Genomic DNA, 18,808 nt, shown 5'->3' with positions numbered 1-18,808 from the left:
AATAGCTTTAGGGTTGACGTGCTGTACGCTGCCTGCTGTCACCTACCTGGCAACCTGCCAAACTTTTTCGAATTTACTCTATATAAACTAATTGATAAATTTCTACTTCAAGAGGTTTACCAAAGCAATATTTTGTATCTATTGACCTGTATCCAACTTTTCTACACCGAAACTCTTTTTGGACATAATTAATGGAACTACAGCGTGTAAACTAGCTAGAAAGATGTGTCGGCATTGAGTAATTGTTATTCACGTTGGCACCAACGACGTTAGGATGAAACAGTCAGAGGTTACAAAGCAAAACATGACATCAACGTGTAGACTAGTTAGAAAGATGTGTCGGCATCGAGTAATTGTCTCTGGCCCCCTCCCAGCTAGTGGTGGTGACGAACTCTACAGCAGACTTGCGCAACTCAATCGCTAGCTGAAACGGAGTTCTGCCCGTCGCAGGAGGTAGAGAGTAGTTAACTGGCTCTCTTTTTGGGACTCTCCCAGAAATAGGGCCAGGCCTGATCAGCTGAGGAGCGACGGACTCCATGCTAGCTGGAGTGGCGCTCTTCTTTTATCTAGAATCATTGACAGGAGTCTCACTCCTATAGCCTCACCATGAGATAGGGTGCAGGTCAGGCCGCAGGCTGTTAGCCAGCCTGCTAGCATAGTGGAGTCTGTCGATAGCATAGCCAGTGTAGTTATTACAGTTTTACCTATTGCCACTGTGAATCGTTCCAGGCTGAGAAAAGTTTAAAGTAGTGCTAACAATAGCAACCTTTTTAAGATAAAGCGTTCCTCCAACTCGGTCACAAATAAAAATGAACTCGCATCTCAAAATGGGACTCCTAAATGTTAGATCCCTTGCTCCAAAGGCAGTTGCAGTGAATTAATTAATTTCTGATCATAAACTAGATGTTATTGGTTTATGTGAAACGTGGCTAAAGCCTGATGAATTCACTGCCCTAAATGAGGCTTCTCTTCCTAGCTATACTAGTGATCATATCCCTCGTGCATCCCGAAAAGGAGGGGGTTTTGATAATATTTGTGACAGTAAATATAAATACTCTCAAACACATCACTGATTTTCATTATTTTGAAGTTTTACTCATGAAAGTTAACCAGGCTGATTAATCGTTTTACATAGCTACTATTTACAGCCCCCCCGGGCCATATACAATGTTCCACAATTAGTTTCCAGAATTCTTGTCCTACCTTGTAGTCATGGCAGATAGTATTCACATTTTTGGCGATTTCAGTATTCATATGGAAAAGTCCAATGATCCTCTTCAAAAAGCCTTTGAAGCCATAATTGACTCAATGGGGTTTATCAAACATGTCTCAGGTCCAACACGCTGCCACAATCACACCTTAGATTTAGTCCTGTCACAAGAAATAGATATTGTACATCAAATAATTTCCCCAAAAATTCTGGATTATCGGATAACTGTCTTATAACTGTCTTGTTAGCTCCGCAAACAATGAGTTTCAAAAACTACAAACAGATTCCTTGATATTCTTACAAGTTCGCTCACCAACGACAGAGTAAATAAATCCGCAAACGATCAAATCAAGGATCTAAACTCAACACTGCGAAATACTTTAGAAAGGGTTGCACCACTAAAAGAAATAAGCAACAAGACACTTGCTCCCTGGTACACAGACAATACTAGAGCACTCAAGCAAGCTTCCAGAAACTTGGAGCAAAAGTGGCGCTCCACCAAGTTGGAAGTATTCAGAATAGCCTGGATAAACAGTACACTACAAGAAGGAAAATCAATCACATTTGCTCGATCAGCTTATTTCTCCAACCTGATTGAGGTGAACAAAAACAATCCAAAAAACAATGCTCAACTAGTGAAGTGGGTCTTCACTTTAGCTGTAATGAATACATGAACTACTTTGATGAAAAGATCATCACCATTAGAAAACAAATAACTGACTCCCCAAAATCCCCAAAATCTCAGTTGTCCTGAGAATGTCTTGAACCTCCATGACCAGGTGTCAATGGGGACACTTGAATTTTTTGATACCGTATCGCTCGACACATTCACAAAATTTGTGTTCACATTCACTAAATGAGTTCTAAACCCACAAATTGTCAGCTAGACCTGATTCCAACAAAATTACATAAGGAGCGATTTCCTGTGCAACGTCTGCCAATTTTGAACATTGCTCCCTTTCCTCTGAATACCAAACTCACTAAAAATTGCGGAAATCAAGCCTATTCTAAAAAAGAAAAATCTGGATCCCGACATATTAAACAATTATAGGCCAATGTCGAACCTCCCATTCCTCTCAAATATCTTAGAAAAATGTGTTTCCCAACAACCGAATGCCTTCCTAAAAACAAATAACATTTATGAAATGCTCCAGTCCAGTTTCAGACCCCATCATATTACTGAGACTGCACTCGCGAAGGTAACAAATGACCTTCTAATGGCCTCAGACAAAGGTTCTGCATCCATCCTGTTGCTTCTTGATCTTAGTTCTGCTTTTGACACTATTGATCACTCCCTTCTCTTAGAGAGACTGGAGACCCATATTGGGCTACGTGGACATGTTCTAGCCTGGTTTAAATCTTATTTATCTGAAAGATATCAGTTTGTTAGTGTGGATGGCATATCCTCTGACAAGTCAAAGGTATGTTTTGGTGTTCCTCAAAGCTCGGTTCTGGGCCCATTATTGTTCTCACTATATATGCTGCCTCTGTGTGATGTAATCTGGAATCGCAATGTCAACTTTCACTGTAATGCTGATGACACACAGTTCTATATTTGGGGCAATGAAGCATGGAGAACCCCAAAGATAGCTACTTTGGAAGCATGCGTTTCAGATATTAGGAAGTGGATGACACAAACTTCTTACTTTTAAACTCAAGATAAACAGAAATGCTTGTTTTAGGATCCAAGAAACAAAGAGCGTTGTTAGCAGATCTCACTGAACCTCAACGGCTGCATGGTTGTATCCCAAAAAACTGTAAGAAACCTCGGCGTTACCCTTGACCCTGACCTCTCCTTTGATGAACATATAAAATATGTCTCAAGAGTTGCTTATTTTCATCTTCAAAACATTGCAAAAATCAGAAACTTTTTTATCAAAAACTGATGCAGAAAAACTAATCCATGCTTTTGTTACTTCTAGACTAGATTACTGCAATGCTCTTCTTTCCGGTTTCCCTGACAAATCAATAAATAAACTTCAATTAGTGCTGCAGCTGCTAGAATCCTAACTAGAACAAAAAAATGTTGAACACATTACTCCAGTACTAGCCTCTTTACACTGGCTGCCTGTTAGGGTTAGGGCTTATTTTAAGGTTTTATTGTTAACCTATAAATCAATACATGGACTCGCTCCTACTTACCTCGCTGAAATGATCCAGCCATAAATACCTACACGTAACCTACGATCACAAGATGCAGGCCATTTAATTGTACCTAGAATTTCTAAACAAATAGCCGGAGGCAGCTCCTCATAGAGCTCCACTACTGTGGAATGATCTGCCAATTAAGGTTAGAAATGCAAACTCAGTGCAAACTTTTAAGTGTCTACTAAAGACTCATCTCTACAGCACGGTCTATGATGAGGTGTAGCCTGGCCCATGGGCATGAAGGTGACCAGAAAAGCTTGATACTGTCCACCCTTGCTCTCTTGCCAGATGGGCTCTCATCGCCAATGTGATGCCCTCCCTCCAATGCCTTTCGGGGGAAGAGCCACTGGCTTGTTGTTGTCTCTCTATTGCGCACTTGTGCAACTGGGCTGTACTCTGCTGGCAATACTCATTTCAGGGTGGTTGCGGTTGGTGGGTGTCTCTTTGGTTGATGCTTGGCAATGTGAGTGGATTGATTTCCTACCATTTGGGCCCGGTCCGGGGCCTCCCCCAGATAGGGCCACAGTGTCGCTGGACCACCCTTGTCTCAGTCCCAGCTATATTATTGTGCTGGGGGAGTAGGGTCAGTTCTCCTTCTCCACTATAAATTCTTCTTGATATGAGGAATGCATTTTTTGAATTTTCCTAGTCTCCTCCCATTTTGAACATTTTGAGGACATGAGGTCCTGGCCCACACCTGCGGAGTAGCTGGCTTGAAAGACATGTTGCTGTCCTTGTCTAAAGTCCCCCTTGTTGTGTTGCAGATTAAGACGATACCTGACGATTTCAGCTGCCACTGTGCTGACACCTCCTCCCTCCCATGTGTTGTCCCTTTCCTTGTCCATCTGGTCATGCTGCCGACCTGGACTAAAGTCGGATTATTACAATTGTAATCTTAATATGTTCACCCGGCACAGCCAAAAGTTAATTAGTCACCCTTCTGAGCCTGGGTCCTCTCTAGGTTTCTTCCTAAATTTTGGCATTCTTAGGGAGTTTTTCCTAGCCACTGAAATTCAACACTAATGTTGTTTGCTCCTTGGCGTTTAAGGCCAGGTGTTTTGTAAAAGCACTTTGTGACACGTGTTGATGTAAAAAGGGCTTTATAAATACATTTGATTGATTGATTGACTAACATTTAAGGTTTTGGGGTTACTTTTGGGTTGAGACATTACGAGTTAAGTTTAGTTTTTTAAAGCTAGAGTTTGGCCTGGTTAGGGTAACAGTTAAGGTTAGAGTTAGGTTTAGGGTTTAGGGATAGGAAACATGGATTTTTAGGTCAAGCTTTGGCCTCAGGGAGCCAGATATGATTTTTTTAAGGACAGTCAACTTTGGTGTTCTCATTGAAATAACTCAGTAAAAACGTGTGTCCCTGTTTTACTATTTAGTCCTCACTATGATAGTAAAACAAGGAAAATCATTTGTCAGGTCCCCGTTTTTTGTCATTTGTCAGCCCCCCCCCCCCATACCCCCCAGTGAAGGCGAAGGCCACAAAAATATAGTTATTTTTTAACTTAGTATCATTCGGTTATAAGGTCCTTGACTGGGACGTGAGGTTATTCTATTCCTGCGAAGCATATCATTGTCAGCAGATGGCGCTATACACAATACAATAGGACATCAGTAGCTAATGTCAACTGAGTAAAAGACATCAGGAATCAGGATGGGTGAGTTCTAGTGGTTAGCACGCGATGAACGAAACTGGATTTTCATATTTCCAACAGAAATTAAATGTGTTGCACCAGAGTGAGCTACGCGTTATTCTTGCCCTTGTAACAATCATTAAGCATGAAGGTTATGTTATTGAGGAAAATGTTAGGGTTACTTAATGTTACTTAGTTATTTTTAAAGGTACAGAATTGCCGGTCCTCACTTTGATAGTAAAACCTATTCGCGTTTTTTTGTGTGTGTCAGCGTGTGTGGGCGAACGAGATGCCTTGCCACAGTGTGTAGTAGCGTTAGCCCGCGCGTAACATGAACGCGCAAACTCCCGATGAAGCTGGTAGAACATGGCGGACTTCCTGCCGACCCGATCCGTGCTAAACCATTGCTTCCCCGCTTGCCTTCTTACCAGCACCGAGGTAGAACAGCTGAGGAAATCTAAGAAGATTGATAAATCTATTTCTCGTGATGAAACCTACATGAAACGGCTAGTAAAGATACTTCTGTTGGGTGCTGGCGAGAGCGGAAAGTCCACTTTCCTCAAACAGATGAGGATCATCCACGGGCAGGACTTCGACCAGCAAGCTCGAGAAGAGTTCCGGGCAACAATTTACAGCAATGTTATAAAAGGTAGTTGAACAAGCCTACCGAGATATATCTTTAAACATGTTAACTTTCTTGACGTTTTCCTTTCGATGCCGGCTGAATCTTGAGTGGTCAAAACTTTTTACCAAGCTGTTATAGGTGGAGCTCTCTGTTAGTTCAGGTTAGCAGCTAGCTAGTCAGGGGTTTAATGTAGTTTTATTAAACTGAGTAGAAACATTCCCTGCTTTTTTGAGGAGCGCCCGTGTTGCTTATAACTACTATTGGCTAGTGTGACTATGAAAGCACGTAAGCTGAAGATAAATTATTTGTACGTTTTACAACAACAGCGAAAATCTGATGCACAATAAAAAGAAAATGCATTAAAGCAGAAAAGTAATTTGGACAAGTGTTTATAATACTTTATGCTACTTCCTGCTGTCAGGTCTTCAGTTCAACCTTTTTCTATCCTGTGTCTATTTCGTTTGAATAGTTGAAGTGTTAAGTCTCTGTACCAAATAATCAAACTGTTGTCCTTATCAAACAGTCAGACAAGTTTGAATTGATTGTCCTATTTATGTGATTGTATCAGACCGGTTTTCTGTACTTGTGTTTGTGTGTGTGTGTGTGTGTGTGTGTGTGTGTGTTTTTGTTCACTTAAAACCCTATTTCCCCATCAGGTGTGCGTGTATTGGTGGATGCACGGGAGAAGCTACACATTCCCTGGGGTTCCCCTGAAAACCAGGTGCACGGAGACAACGTAATGTCATTTGACACACGATCTGCAATGATGGTACAAGGCCAGGTGGAGACGGACGTCTTTCTCAAGTACTTGCCCTCCATCCAGGCCCTGTGGGCTGACAGTGGAATACAACACGCTTACGACAGACGTCGGGAGTTCCAACTGGTCAGTACATGCGCTTGTAAAAAAAATCACACTCCGACTCCCAGGGCTCAGCAGATTTAGTGCTAGAGCTGAACTAAAGTGAAAGTGAAATTGAGTTTGAGACCAAAGGCATATTACTCCATCCTACAGTCTGTCTTTCTTAGTATGTGAGGTTTGTGTCGCACACTCAAGCACGTGTGTCAGTCTGTTTCCTGTACCAACCTCAACTCTAGATGACAGGATTCTCTAAAAACCCACTAAGGTGGGGAATTGCTAGGGCTATGATGATACAGTTTAATAAAATACAAGATAACAATAGGGGATTTGTTGCTGTTGGTTACCCATGTATCTCTATAAAAATATTTAATCTGGGGGGGGGGTCTGTCCATTTCTATAATTTACCCTAAATGCTTCATAGTGGGGAAAAAACATGCTCTTGCTCTGCAATCAAAAAGAATAAGGCATTCAGTTAGTTATACACATGGGGGTTCCTGAATTAGATACCATACCCCTCTCTGGGATGATGTACCTAATAAATGGACAGAACAAGCACACTTTCAGCCCTCCACCTGCTGGCCCGACTGCATTCAACTCTAAACACTACCATAAAAGACATACTCAGCAGCAGTGACATTTCCAGAATTATGTAATCATGCCAGATAGACAGTCGGACATGTAACAGTTTTTGTTTATATTTATGTGTTTATAATAAGGGAAGGCAGGATCTCTATGCAGTATTCTAGGGCTGTCCCTGAACAAACAAATATCCTGTCTGTCTATTAGCTCAGTGGTTCCAAAATCTCTCCTGGGGCCCCCCCAGCCATTCCATCTTTTAGATGTATCCCTGAGCTAGCTCACCTGATTCAACAGGTAAGGGTTTGTGAATTAGTTAAGTGGTTTCAAGTGTGCTAAAAATTAACCGGCCTATGAAATGCCACCAATTATTCAAGTCATATTTTTATATTTGTAGCAATCAAGATTGCAACTTGCTGTTGTGCTCCTGCAATGCTATACTTTATACACTCACCTAAAGGATTATTAGGAACACCTGTTCAATTTCTCATTAATGCAATTATCTAATCAACCAATCACATGGCAGTTGCTTCAATGCATTTAGGGGTGTGGTCCTGGTCAAGACGATCTCCTGAACTCCAAACTGAATGTCAGAATGGGAAAGAAAGGTGATTTAAGCAATTTTGAGCGTGGCATGGTTGTTGGTGCCAGACGGGCCGGTCTGAGTATTTCACAATCTGCTCAATTACTGGGATTTTCACGCACAACCATTTCTAGGGATTACAAAGAATGGTGTGAAAAGGGAAAAACATCCAGTATGCGGCAGTCCTGTGGGCAAAAATGCCTTGTTGATGCTAGAGGTCAGAGGAGAATGGGCCGACTGATTCAAGCTGATAGAAGAGCAACTTTGACTGAAATAACCACTCGTTACAACCGAGGTATGCAGCAAAGCATTTGTGAAGCCACAACACGCACAACCTTGAGGCGGATGGGCTACAACAGCAGAAGACCCCACCGGGTACCACTCATCTCCACTACAAATAAGAAAAAGAGGCTACAATTTGCACGAGCTCACCAAAATTGGAGAGTTGAAGACTGGAAGAATGTTGTCTGGTCTGACGAGTCTCGATTTCTGTTGAGACATTCAGATGGTAGAGTCAGAATTTGGCGTAAACAGAATGAAAACATGGATCCATCATGCCTTGTTACCACTGTGCAGGCTGGTGGTGGTGGTGTAATGGTGTGGGGGATGTTTTCTTGGCACACTTTAGGCCCCTTAGTGCCAATTGGGCATCGTTTAAATGCCATCGTTTAAATGCCATAGATGTCCATCCCTTTATGACCACCATGTACCCAACCTCTGATGGCTACTTCCAGCAGTATAATGCACCATGTCACAAAGCTCGAATCATTTCACCAGTCACCAGATCTTAACCCAATAGAGCATCTTTGGGATGTGGTGGAACGGGAGCTTCGTGCCCTGGATGTGCATCCCACAAATCTCCATCAACTGCAAGATGCTATCCTATCAATATGGGCCAACATTTCTAAAGAATGCTTTCAGCACCTTGTTGAATCAATGCCACGTAGAATTAAGGCAGTTCTGAAGGCGAAAGCGGGTCAAACACCGTATTAGTATGGTGTTCCTAATAATCCTTTAGGTGAGTGTATAACAGTTTACGGTTAGTTTGCAACTGTGTTTCTGGTGGATCTTCGAAGTACGCATCCGTGCATGCGTTTTGGGTCAGGATAGACAAACACATCTTTAGTCTTGCTAGCAAGTGCTCAATTCTTATTATTCCTAGGAAGTTAGTAGATACTAGTAAGCCTATTACTGGCTAATAAGCTGTTAAAACGGCCAGTGGCAAAAGCAATACAGTTCATAGACGTTAGGGTGGAGGTAAACCTAATAAGAAACGTTAGTCCATGTATATAGGCAATTTTAATCTAGATCAACGTGTTGTTTTTCTGCTGTGCTCATCTTTCCCGGGATTCAGCACGTTTGCTACTGTGTTATTAAACGCATGAACCCCTTAAATGCTATAGTTTATTTTCCTGTTTTCACTACTTTTATATTTTGGCTTGTACAGAGACTTCTGTAATAGGTATCATCAAGTGTTTTATGGCTCAAACATCAGCACACTCTCAGCTACGCTTAGAAAGACATCAAAACAGCTTTCTGAAACCCTGAAATTACTCTTTTAAATGTCAACATGCAATAAATTCTTTCAAGTCTATTTCATGTTTTGTTTCCAGCATAGATTTTGGTTCCAATACTAACTTTGCAACAAATTTAAGGTCAAACATGGTATGTTTTTGTTTACGTATACTTTTTCTGTTTTCTAAATTCATCTGAGGGCCGCACAAAGAGGGGGTGGGGCCGCTAGTTGCCCATGCCTGGTTTAATTATTTAGTTAGTAGTCAGTGTCAGTCACCAGCATATAACATTATTCATCATTATACATTGACCAATCCTATTATCTCAAGTAGTCTTGTACCATAATGAGAAAGTGTTTTCATTGTTTTTTAATCAATAATCTCTTAAATCAGTAAATTATAGTGGTCATATGAAGCCATTTGTTATCACAGGTTTTTAAAATCACCCAAATGGTCCTGATCAAAAGTTTACATACCCTTGAATGTTTGGCCTTGTTACAGACACACAAGGTGACACACAGGTGAAAATGGCAATTTAAGGGTTAATTTCCCACACCTGTGGCTTTTTAAATTGCAATTAGTGTCTGTGTGTAAATTGTCAATGAGTTTTGTTAGCTCTCATGTGGATGCTGAGCAGGCTAGATACTGAGCCATGGGGAGCAGAAAAGAAAAGTCAGCGTAACAAGGTAATGGAACATAATAAAGATGGAAAAGGATATAAAAAGATATCAAAAGCCTTGCAAATACCAGTCAGTACAGTTCAATCAATTAAGAAGAGGAAAATTCAGGGATCACTTGGTACCAAGCCAAGGTCTGGTAGACCAAGAAAGATTTCAGCCACAACTGCTAGAAGAATGGTTCGGGATACAAAGAAAAACCCACAGGTAACCGCAGGAGAAATACAGGCTGCTCTGGAAAACGACAGTGTGATTGTCTCAAGGAGCACAATACAACTATACTTGAAAAAAAATGTGCTGCATGGTCGAGTTGCCAGAAAGAAGCCTTTACTGCGCCAATGACACAAAAAAGCCTGGTTACAATATTCCCGACAACACCTTGACATACCTCACAGCTCTTGGCACAGTGTAATTTGGAGTGACGAGACCAAAATAGAGCTTTATGGTCATAACCATAAGCGCTATGTTTGGAGAGGGGTCAACAAGGCCTATAGTGAAGAGAATACCATCCCCACTGTGAAACATGGTGGTTGCTCAATTATGTTTTGGGGGTGTGTGAGCTCTAAAGGCACAGGGAATCTTGATGGCAAGATGAATGCAGCATGTTATCAGAAAATACTGGCAGATAATTTGCATTCTTCTGCACGAAAGCTGCGCATGGGACGCTCTTGGACTTTCCAGCACGACAATGACCAGCACAAGGCCAAGTTGACCCTCCAGTGGTTACAGCAGAATAAGGTGAAGGTTCTGGAGTGGCCATCAAAGTCTCCTGACCTTAATATCATCGAGCCACTCTGGGGTGATCTCAAATGTGCGGTTCATGCAGGACGACCAAAGACTTTGCATGACCTGGAGGCATTGCCTAGACTAATGGGCAGCTACACCACCTGCAAGAATCCAGGGCCTCATAGACAACTATAACAAAAGACTGCATGCTGTCATTGATGCTAAAGGGGGCAATACACAGTATTAAGTACTAAGGGTATACAGACTGTTGAACAGGGGTCAGTAAAAAAATATTTGTTGCCATGTTTTGTTTTATGATTGTGCCATTCTGTTATGTCCTACAGTTGAATGTGAATACCATAAGAAATAAAATACATGTTTTGTCTGCTCACTCATGTTTTCTTTACAAATGGTACATATATTACCAGTTCTCTAAGGGTATGCAAACTTTTGAGCAGAGCTGTATATGCTCATTCATTGTAATATAATTTCAAACTGTCATTCTGTGAGAAGCCGTAACGAGCTCAGCCTGAAAATAATTTACGAAAGCAAGTAATGTAGTCGGTAAAGCACCATTGGATGAGCCTCATCTAACATTTTGAGTTGCCGTTACAGTAAATGTGGTCACACCCAACAAGACTAGCTTATGCAAATGCCAACACCACAGTGCAACTGCCAACACTGCATAAAGTATTTGGCAAAAGTTAAAAGGCCACTGTTGACAGCAAACAGTGACATTGCAATTACAATTTCAAAAAAATTATATTTTCATCCATATTGGATCATCCTTTTAGCAATTACAGAACCTTTAGAACCTAATCCCCAATTATTTCTGTGTCACAAGTTGGAGAATTGACATCAGTTATTTGTTACTAGGCAGTTTGTTTGCAGCCTTCCTGCATGCACAAGAGTGCTATAAAATGTACAGTGATTTGTCACTGGTGGCTAACAAATAAAAAAATTTCAACCACAGCGGTTAATAATTTTTCAAACCTTTTCAGCGATGATTGCTTGACGACGTAGAGGTCTCAAACTCATGTCGCAAATATTAATTTATTGGCGTTACAGGGTTTTCAAAAATTTTATTCTTCAACACATTTTGGTAGCACCCTATGACAGATGTTTAATATTAATGTACAATGTACAGTGGGGAGAACAAGTATTTGATACACTGCCGATTCTGCAGGTTTTCCGACTTACAAAGCATGTAGAGGTCTGTAATTTCTATCATAGATACATTTCAACTGTGAGAGACGGAATCTAAAACCAAAATCCATAAAATCACATTGGATGATTTTTTTAAATAATTAATTTGCATTTTATTGCATGACATAAGTATTTGATCACCTACCAACCAGTAAGAATTTCGGCTCTCATAGACCTGTTAGTTTTTCTTTAAGAAGCCCTTCTGTTCTCCACTCATTACCTGTATTAACTGCACCTGTTTGAACTTGTTACCTGTATAAAAGACACCTGTCCACACACTCAATCAAACAGACTCCAACCTCTCCACAATTGCCAAGACCAGAGAGCTGTGTAAGGACTTCAGAGATAAAATTATAGACCTGCACAAGCCTGGGATGGGCGACAGGACAATAGGCAAGCAGCTTGGTGAGAAGGCAACAACTGTTGGTGCAGTTATTAGAAAATGGAAGAAATTCAAGATGATGGTCAAACTCCCTCGGTCTGGGGCTCCATGCAAGATCTCACCTCGTGGGGCATCAATGATCAGGAGGAAGGTGAGGGATCAGCCCAGAACTACAGGACTTGGTCAATGACCTGAAGAGAGCTGGGACCACAGTCTCAAAGAAAACCATTAGTAACACACTATGCCGTCATGGATTAAAATCCTGCAGCGCACGCAAGGTCCCCCTGCTCAAGCCAGTGAATGTCCAGGCCCGTCTGAAGTTTTCCAATGACCATCTGGATGATCCAGAGGAGGAATGGGAGAAGGTCATGTGGTCTGATGAGACAAAAATAGGAAGAAGGATGAGTACAACCCCAAGAACACCATCCCAACCGTGAAGCATGGAGGTGGAAACATCATTCTTTGAGGATGCTTTTCTGCAAAGGGGACAGGACGACTGCACCGTATTGAGGGGAGGATGGATGGGGCCCATGTAACGCGAGATCTTGGCCAACAACCTCCTTCCCTCAGTAAGAGCATTGAAGATGGGTCGTGGCTGGGTCTTCCAGCATGACAACAACCCGAAACACACAGCCAGGGCAACTAAGGAGTGGCTCCGTAAGAAGCATCTCAAGGTCCTGGAGTGGCCTAGCCAGTCTCCAGACCTGAACTTAATAGAAAATCTTTGGAGGGAACTGAAAGTCTGTATTGCCCAGCGACAGCCCCGAAACCTGAAGGATATGGAGTGGGCCAAAATCCCTGCTGCAGTGTGTGCAAACCTGGTCAAGAACTACAGAAACGTGTGATCTCTGTAATTGCAAACAAAGGTTTCTGTACCAAAAAGTTCAGCTTTTCTTATGTATCAAATACATATGTCATGCAATAACATGCAAATGAATTACCTAAAAATAATACAATGTGATTTTCTGGATTTTTTTTTTTTAGATTCCGTCACTCACAGTTGAAGAGTACCTATGATAAAAATTAGACTTCTACATGCTTTGTAAGTGAGAAAACCTGCAAAATCGACAGTGTTTCAGATACTTGTTCTCCCCACTGTATATATGTGTCTATAACACAACAAAATAAGAAATTGGAGTGGTCTGAATACTTCCCAAAGCCTCTAAGTTTGGCTGCCCCTGGCACTAGTAGGTATCTAATCACCAAGCCCTTTCTGGGCCTTGTTGACCATTTGAATAGGGTGATAAATGTAACAAAATGCTGGAGCGCTGGAAATATCAGTCAGGTCTTTTGACCTGGTTGGCACTAACAAGTCAACAATTTCTCTAGGGTACTCAAAATCCTTTATCAGAACAGTTATTATCTGAAGACTTTCACACTGTGCTCCCAAAATATACCTCCTGGTCATAAGGGTATTTTTGTGCTTATCTATCCAAATTGGTTGCAAATAGTGTGTATATTTTGCCCCTAGAGACTGACGGTCAAGCTCTCTGGTCTATTACACTATGCCACGGAAATCCTCCTCCTTGGTGTAACATACACTGAGAGACACAGGTTTTTCAGGCTTGGTGAGTTGTAGAGATTAAAGGCCAGTACTATTGTCATTACAGGATGTGTACAGCTATACATGCGTGTACACCAGTATTTTGACACCTTTTTGTAGTTAGTCTAGTCGTAGTCATTCTGACTGAACTGTCTTAGTTTTAGTCAAATTTTTATCAGTTGAATGATGATGTGTTCTAGTTATTGTCAAAAAGACAATAACACAGCCTTTTTTTTTCTCAACAAAATGCTCTTTTTGAAGTATTGCTTCATTAACCTATAGTAAATATCACTGACATCCGTGTACACAACCATACAGTCTTCTACCAACATATTTTTCTGCATAAACATTATTGGATGATTCTCTTCTCAAATTGGTCGAGGAACACATTAATCTAAAGCAAAAGAAGGGCACGAATGTATGCTAAAATGTTCACTGATTTTGTGAGGTGACATTTATTTTAACTCTAAAACAAACAGTTAAAACCGTGTTGACGGATAATCAGAAGGGGAAAATATCTAAATTTTGTGAGTAAAACTACTCTCAGCATATTGTGGCTAGCTAGCATCATTAATGTTGTAGTGGGCTATACACTTTTTAAGTATGGATTGCGTATATACTCCTTAATTCCATGATGTTACGTGTCAAAATAGTTCGGCTGATGGAACATATCACAGTGTTTAGTTAACAATGAGGCTATAGCTTCATTATTAAAGTTTTGAGCACAGCGTATGGATACGCGTGGAATAGAAAAAATTCTTAGCCAGTACGAAACACGTAACTGCACTCGCGTTATCGTTCGAGTTATTTAATTTACATGGATGGAAATATCAGTTGGTTATGCAAGAACAAAGGGGAACAGAAGATTCAAAAACGTTTAGATAGTTGAACAAGTTAGGGTATACACAGGTATCTAGGCGCCACACCACTGATTTTACCTGTGGGTATATTTTGGGATGATGAGCTTTTAGATTAGTTTGTACCGTAGTATATTTCCGTCAACTTCTGGTTGCGCAAACAGTGTTCGCCAGTGGAAACGTTGCGTTGCGTCTTGTTTGAGTCTACAGTACGTGATATTTGAATTAAGTGCCTCCACATGTCTGCCATTTTTTTCTATCAGTAATTTGTACCGGGGGAATAGCCTTGATGAACACAGTCAATCCGTTGCAGCCTAATTAGAGAACAATCTGAGGTGATTCTGGGATGACCTGAGCATCACATTTATTTTCCACCAATAACAGCTTTGCAGCATTGGAATGAAAGGCAAACAATCCTGCTAATGCCCATGCATGCTTTTGGTTGGACAACACAAAAACACTTTAAAGCTCCCTTTCCAAAATCTTATTCTATTATTTATTAATAATAATAATTGGGTAAATATCTGCAGATACTGCAGATGGTGTTCTTGTACATCCCAAAGATGCTCTAGTCTATTGGGTTGATGTCTGTCCACGCTAGTAAAATGGACTAAACTGTCACGTTCCTAGAACAATTCTTAGACTGTGCATGCTTTCTGATATGGTGCATTATCCTGCTGAAAGTACCCATGTGATGAAGGGTAAAATATTGCAATGTTGGTGTTTACTTGGTCAGCCCCAATGTTCATAAGCTGTGGCGTTATGTTTTGGTCAGTTGGTAAGGACATACATAACGTGTGCCAAGAAAACATTCCCTACGTAATCACCATTAATACCAAGCAGGATGGGTTTATTAACTTGGGCTGCTTTCATCAAATCACAACATTCTTTCATTTCTTTCACTACCAACCATAGGTTCAAAGACTCTTATAACAATTCAAAGTGTTGGCGTAGGAGATCAAACACAGAAAGGATCATCAATTAAATTTAAGGAAGGTCACTATAACACAATTGGTACCCAGAGGAAGTCCATGCTTTGCCAGTCCCTTTCCCATAAAAGTTTGATAGAGGCTGCTCGTACACACTTAGGCACTCGGGCTGGAATGTGAGCCAGACTTGGCTCTGCAGGCATCGTGTCTGGGCACGCCCCAAACACAGAAACACTCCCAGTACACAGTGGAAAATACTCTTCTACAAACATATACAAACAAATACCAGTACACACATGCTTATGTCGCATTCACATGGATATTGAAGAATGCACCACACACTAAAACAGCAGTTTTAGGCTGATGTGTGTATTAATAAGATTGGCCATGAAGCTAAAACAATGTATTTCTTTCAGGGCGAGTCAGTGAAATATTTCTTGGACAATGTGGAGAAGCTAGGGGATCCGGTAAGTTCCTCACCCTCTTTCGCAATCCACCAGTCTTGTTTCCTTTGTTCCCCATCCTCCTTTCCCCCACTTAACCGTCTTTCTCTCTCCTCCAGAGCTATATCCCATCCCAGCAGGATATTTTGTTAGCCCGTAAGCCTACCAAGGGCATCCATGAGTATGACTTTGAGATCAAGAGTGTTCCCTTTAAGATTGTGGATGTGGGAGGACAGCGCTCGGAGAGACGGCGGTGGTTTGAGTGTTTTGACTCTGTCACTTCCATACTGTTTCTAGTGTCTTCTTCAGAGTATGACCAGGTACATAAACACAGTAGACACAGACACACACACACAAGGCTTCCTCTATTTTTCCCTGGCACACACACACACTACGTAATTCATTGTTTTTCAAAGCACAAATGTGGTATTACTCTGTGTACAAGGTCTTGATGGAGGACAGACAAACCAACCGTCTAAGAGAGTCGTTGAACATCTTTGAGACAATCGTTAACAACAGAGTCTTCCTCGCTGTCTCTATCATCCTCTTCCTCAATAAGACTGACCTGCTGGAGGAGAAGGTTGGTAACATTGTAATCACAGACACAGTCAGAAGGAGTGTATACACTACACTGTTGGGTTTTTAAGATTTTGCTAAGAGTGAGATAAGCAGTTTACCCAACAACAGAGAAGTTTAGCATTGAGGTCTCCTGTACGACACTCTTTCATAGCACCAAGCTGTCTAGGTTGCCTTGGCAGTTTATTTATTGGCAGTTGCTGCAATGGGACTGGGCTGTAGATACCATTAAATTGGGGCTGTTGTTTCCTGTTTGCTGTATTGCAGGGCACAACTCTAATAGAAACATTGGTCTCAGTTTGTTTCCCTTTCACAAATGAAGGAAAATATAAAGATATCACACTTAAGAACGGAAGAAAAGGGGAATGTCGTTTTTGAGAAATGTATTTAAATGTATGTCAGACCAACATGATTATATTGACTTTGCATGTTGTGTTAAACTGATCCCTGTTCTTTTCAGGTCTCAAATGTTTCACTGAAGCAATACTTCCCTGAGTACACAGGGCCCGATCACAGCCTGCCAGATGTCCAGAAGTTCCTAGTGGACTGTTTTCGGTGGAAGAGAAGAGATCCGACACAGAAACCTCTCTACCACCACTTCACTACGGCCATTAACACAGAGAACATCCGCCTGGTGTTTCGAGACGTCAAGGATACCATCCTCCATGATAACCTGAAACAGCTGATGCTCCAGTGATCTACAACCTCTGGACATGAGAGGACTTTCCCCACCTAAAAGAGGATATGATTTAGGACCTTTCTTAAAAATAAAAGAGGATCTAAAATATGCCAGATTTTAAGAGGACCTGATTGGGGACACTTGTGCCTTAGGGAGGACTTCAATATTCCACTTTTGTTCATTAGGTGTTTTTTAAATTTGTTTTGTACTGCCCTGTGGTGAGTGGATGGTTTATAGGTCAGTTTGGCCGTCTAGGTGCCAGGGATATGAATGAACGCTGGAGAATTGGCACTCTTCCTGGGTCAGTTTGATGCCTACCATGCTTTCATAGCCCCTCCCATCCACTGCTCTGAGCGCTGTTTGACTGACTGACAAACCACAACACCTTTAAACAACCTCTTAATGGTGTGTGTGTGAGACAGAGATCAATCATATCTCTGATAATATACAGTACTATTGAAAAGTTTGGACTCACCCATTAACTTGATATGGAGACGTGCGTCTAGACTTGACTGGTACTGCACATTTTAGAATTGTCTGCTTTTCTGTTCCCCCGGTATGTAACTCTGGTCATGTAAATCTGCTGTAAGGACATACACATACCACAGGCAGCCATGCCAGTTAGCTAATATTGTAATCTCAGGGTTGTTTGGATACCACTGTGTAAATTATGTCATTATTGTGTTGTAATAATCTAAAGTTATAGTCTGTCCAGACCTCATAGTGTAATGTATTTGCAGCCTTTTGTCTGTAGCTATAGTTCAAATGTGGACCTGCTTTTTTATTTCTTCCATCTGATTGATGCTGTTGATCCGGTAGACCAGAAATCTTAATTGTGTTCCATTGACAAGCTGATGTGGGACAAAGAAAGCATGCTGACAAGCTACAATCTGAAAAGCAGAGGCTGTATGTCTTAGAACCTGGGCGGCCTTTATATGAGGCGCAACGTTACAATGCCTTTAGGCATTATATATATATATATATATATATATATATATATATATATATATATATATATATATATATATATATATATATATATATATATATATATATATATATATATATATATATATATTTGTTCTATCTGATGGTTTTATAATATGTTGCCTCCAAAGAATGTTACCCCCCCCCCCATGTCTGTAATGATTGGGTTGCTGAGAGCTGTACATACTGACTCCAATTTATTTTGTAGTTTGTGTGTGTGTGTGTGTTTAGGTATGCTGACACTGTAAGATACGCAACTGACTGCAAGAGACTTACTCCAAATCAGCATTTGAACATTTCTCCTGCCAAATCACACTGCCTTAACTATGACTGTATAAGGATCAACTGTCAGTTTTCCTGTAACTACTAAGATCTCTCTTTCCACTGTGCCTCTGGCTGTGACCTTGTACATACTGACATCTTATGCCTTAGTTGTAATATAAAACTTTTGTTTTATTTTAATGTGTAAACTGCATTTTTCTCTAACTATCTGCATTCTTCCTTGTTTAATGCCAATCTAACCATTACAATAAAACTTTTTTTGTAACGTGACTTGTCATTCATTCAGACGCCAAATGAGCCGATACCAGTTTCAGACCAACTAACTATGCAAGAGCTTTATGATGGGTTAAACTGAACTTGAAAGAC

At 40.9% G+C, this 18,808-nt stretch overlaps 1 protein-coding gene across 1 annotated transcript; it reads left to right on the top strand.

The window, feature by feature from the left end:
• Positions 1-5,229: 5,229 nt before the first annotated feature.
• LOC105026577 (guanine nucleotide-binding protein subunit alpha-13-like) lies at positions 5,230-18,159 on the top strand. Its single transcript, XM_010898119.5, has 6 exons — positions 5,230-5,647; positions 6,280-6,506; positions 15,892-15,942; positions 16,038-16,238; positions 16,364-16,498; positions 16,955-18,159. Exons 1-6 carry the CDS (start codon positions 5,365-5,367, stop codon positions 17,189-17,191), a joined length of 1,134 nt encoding a protein of 377 aa, XP_010896421.1. The 5' UTR covers positions 5,230-5,364; the 3' UTR covers positions 17,192-18,159.
• Positions 18,160-18,808: the final 649 nt, after the last annotated feature.

The sequence above is a fragment of the Esox lucius genome, chromosome 5 (genome assembly GCF_011004845.1).
Source record: "Esox lucius isolate fEsoLuc1 chromosome 5, fEsoLuc1.pri, whole genome shotgun sequence".
Classification (NCBI taxonomy): Eukaryota; Metazoa; Chordata; class Actinopteri; order Esociformes; family Esocidae; genus Esox; species Esox lucius.
Note: the sequence above shows the minus strand (reverse complement) of the source record. Positions and strands in the feature narration are given on the sequence as shown.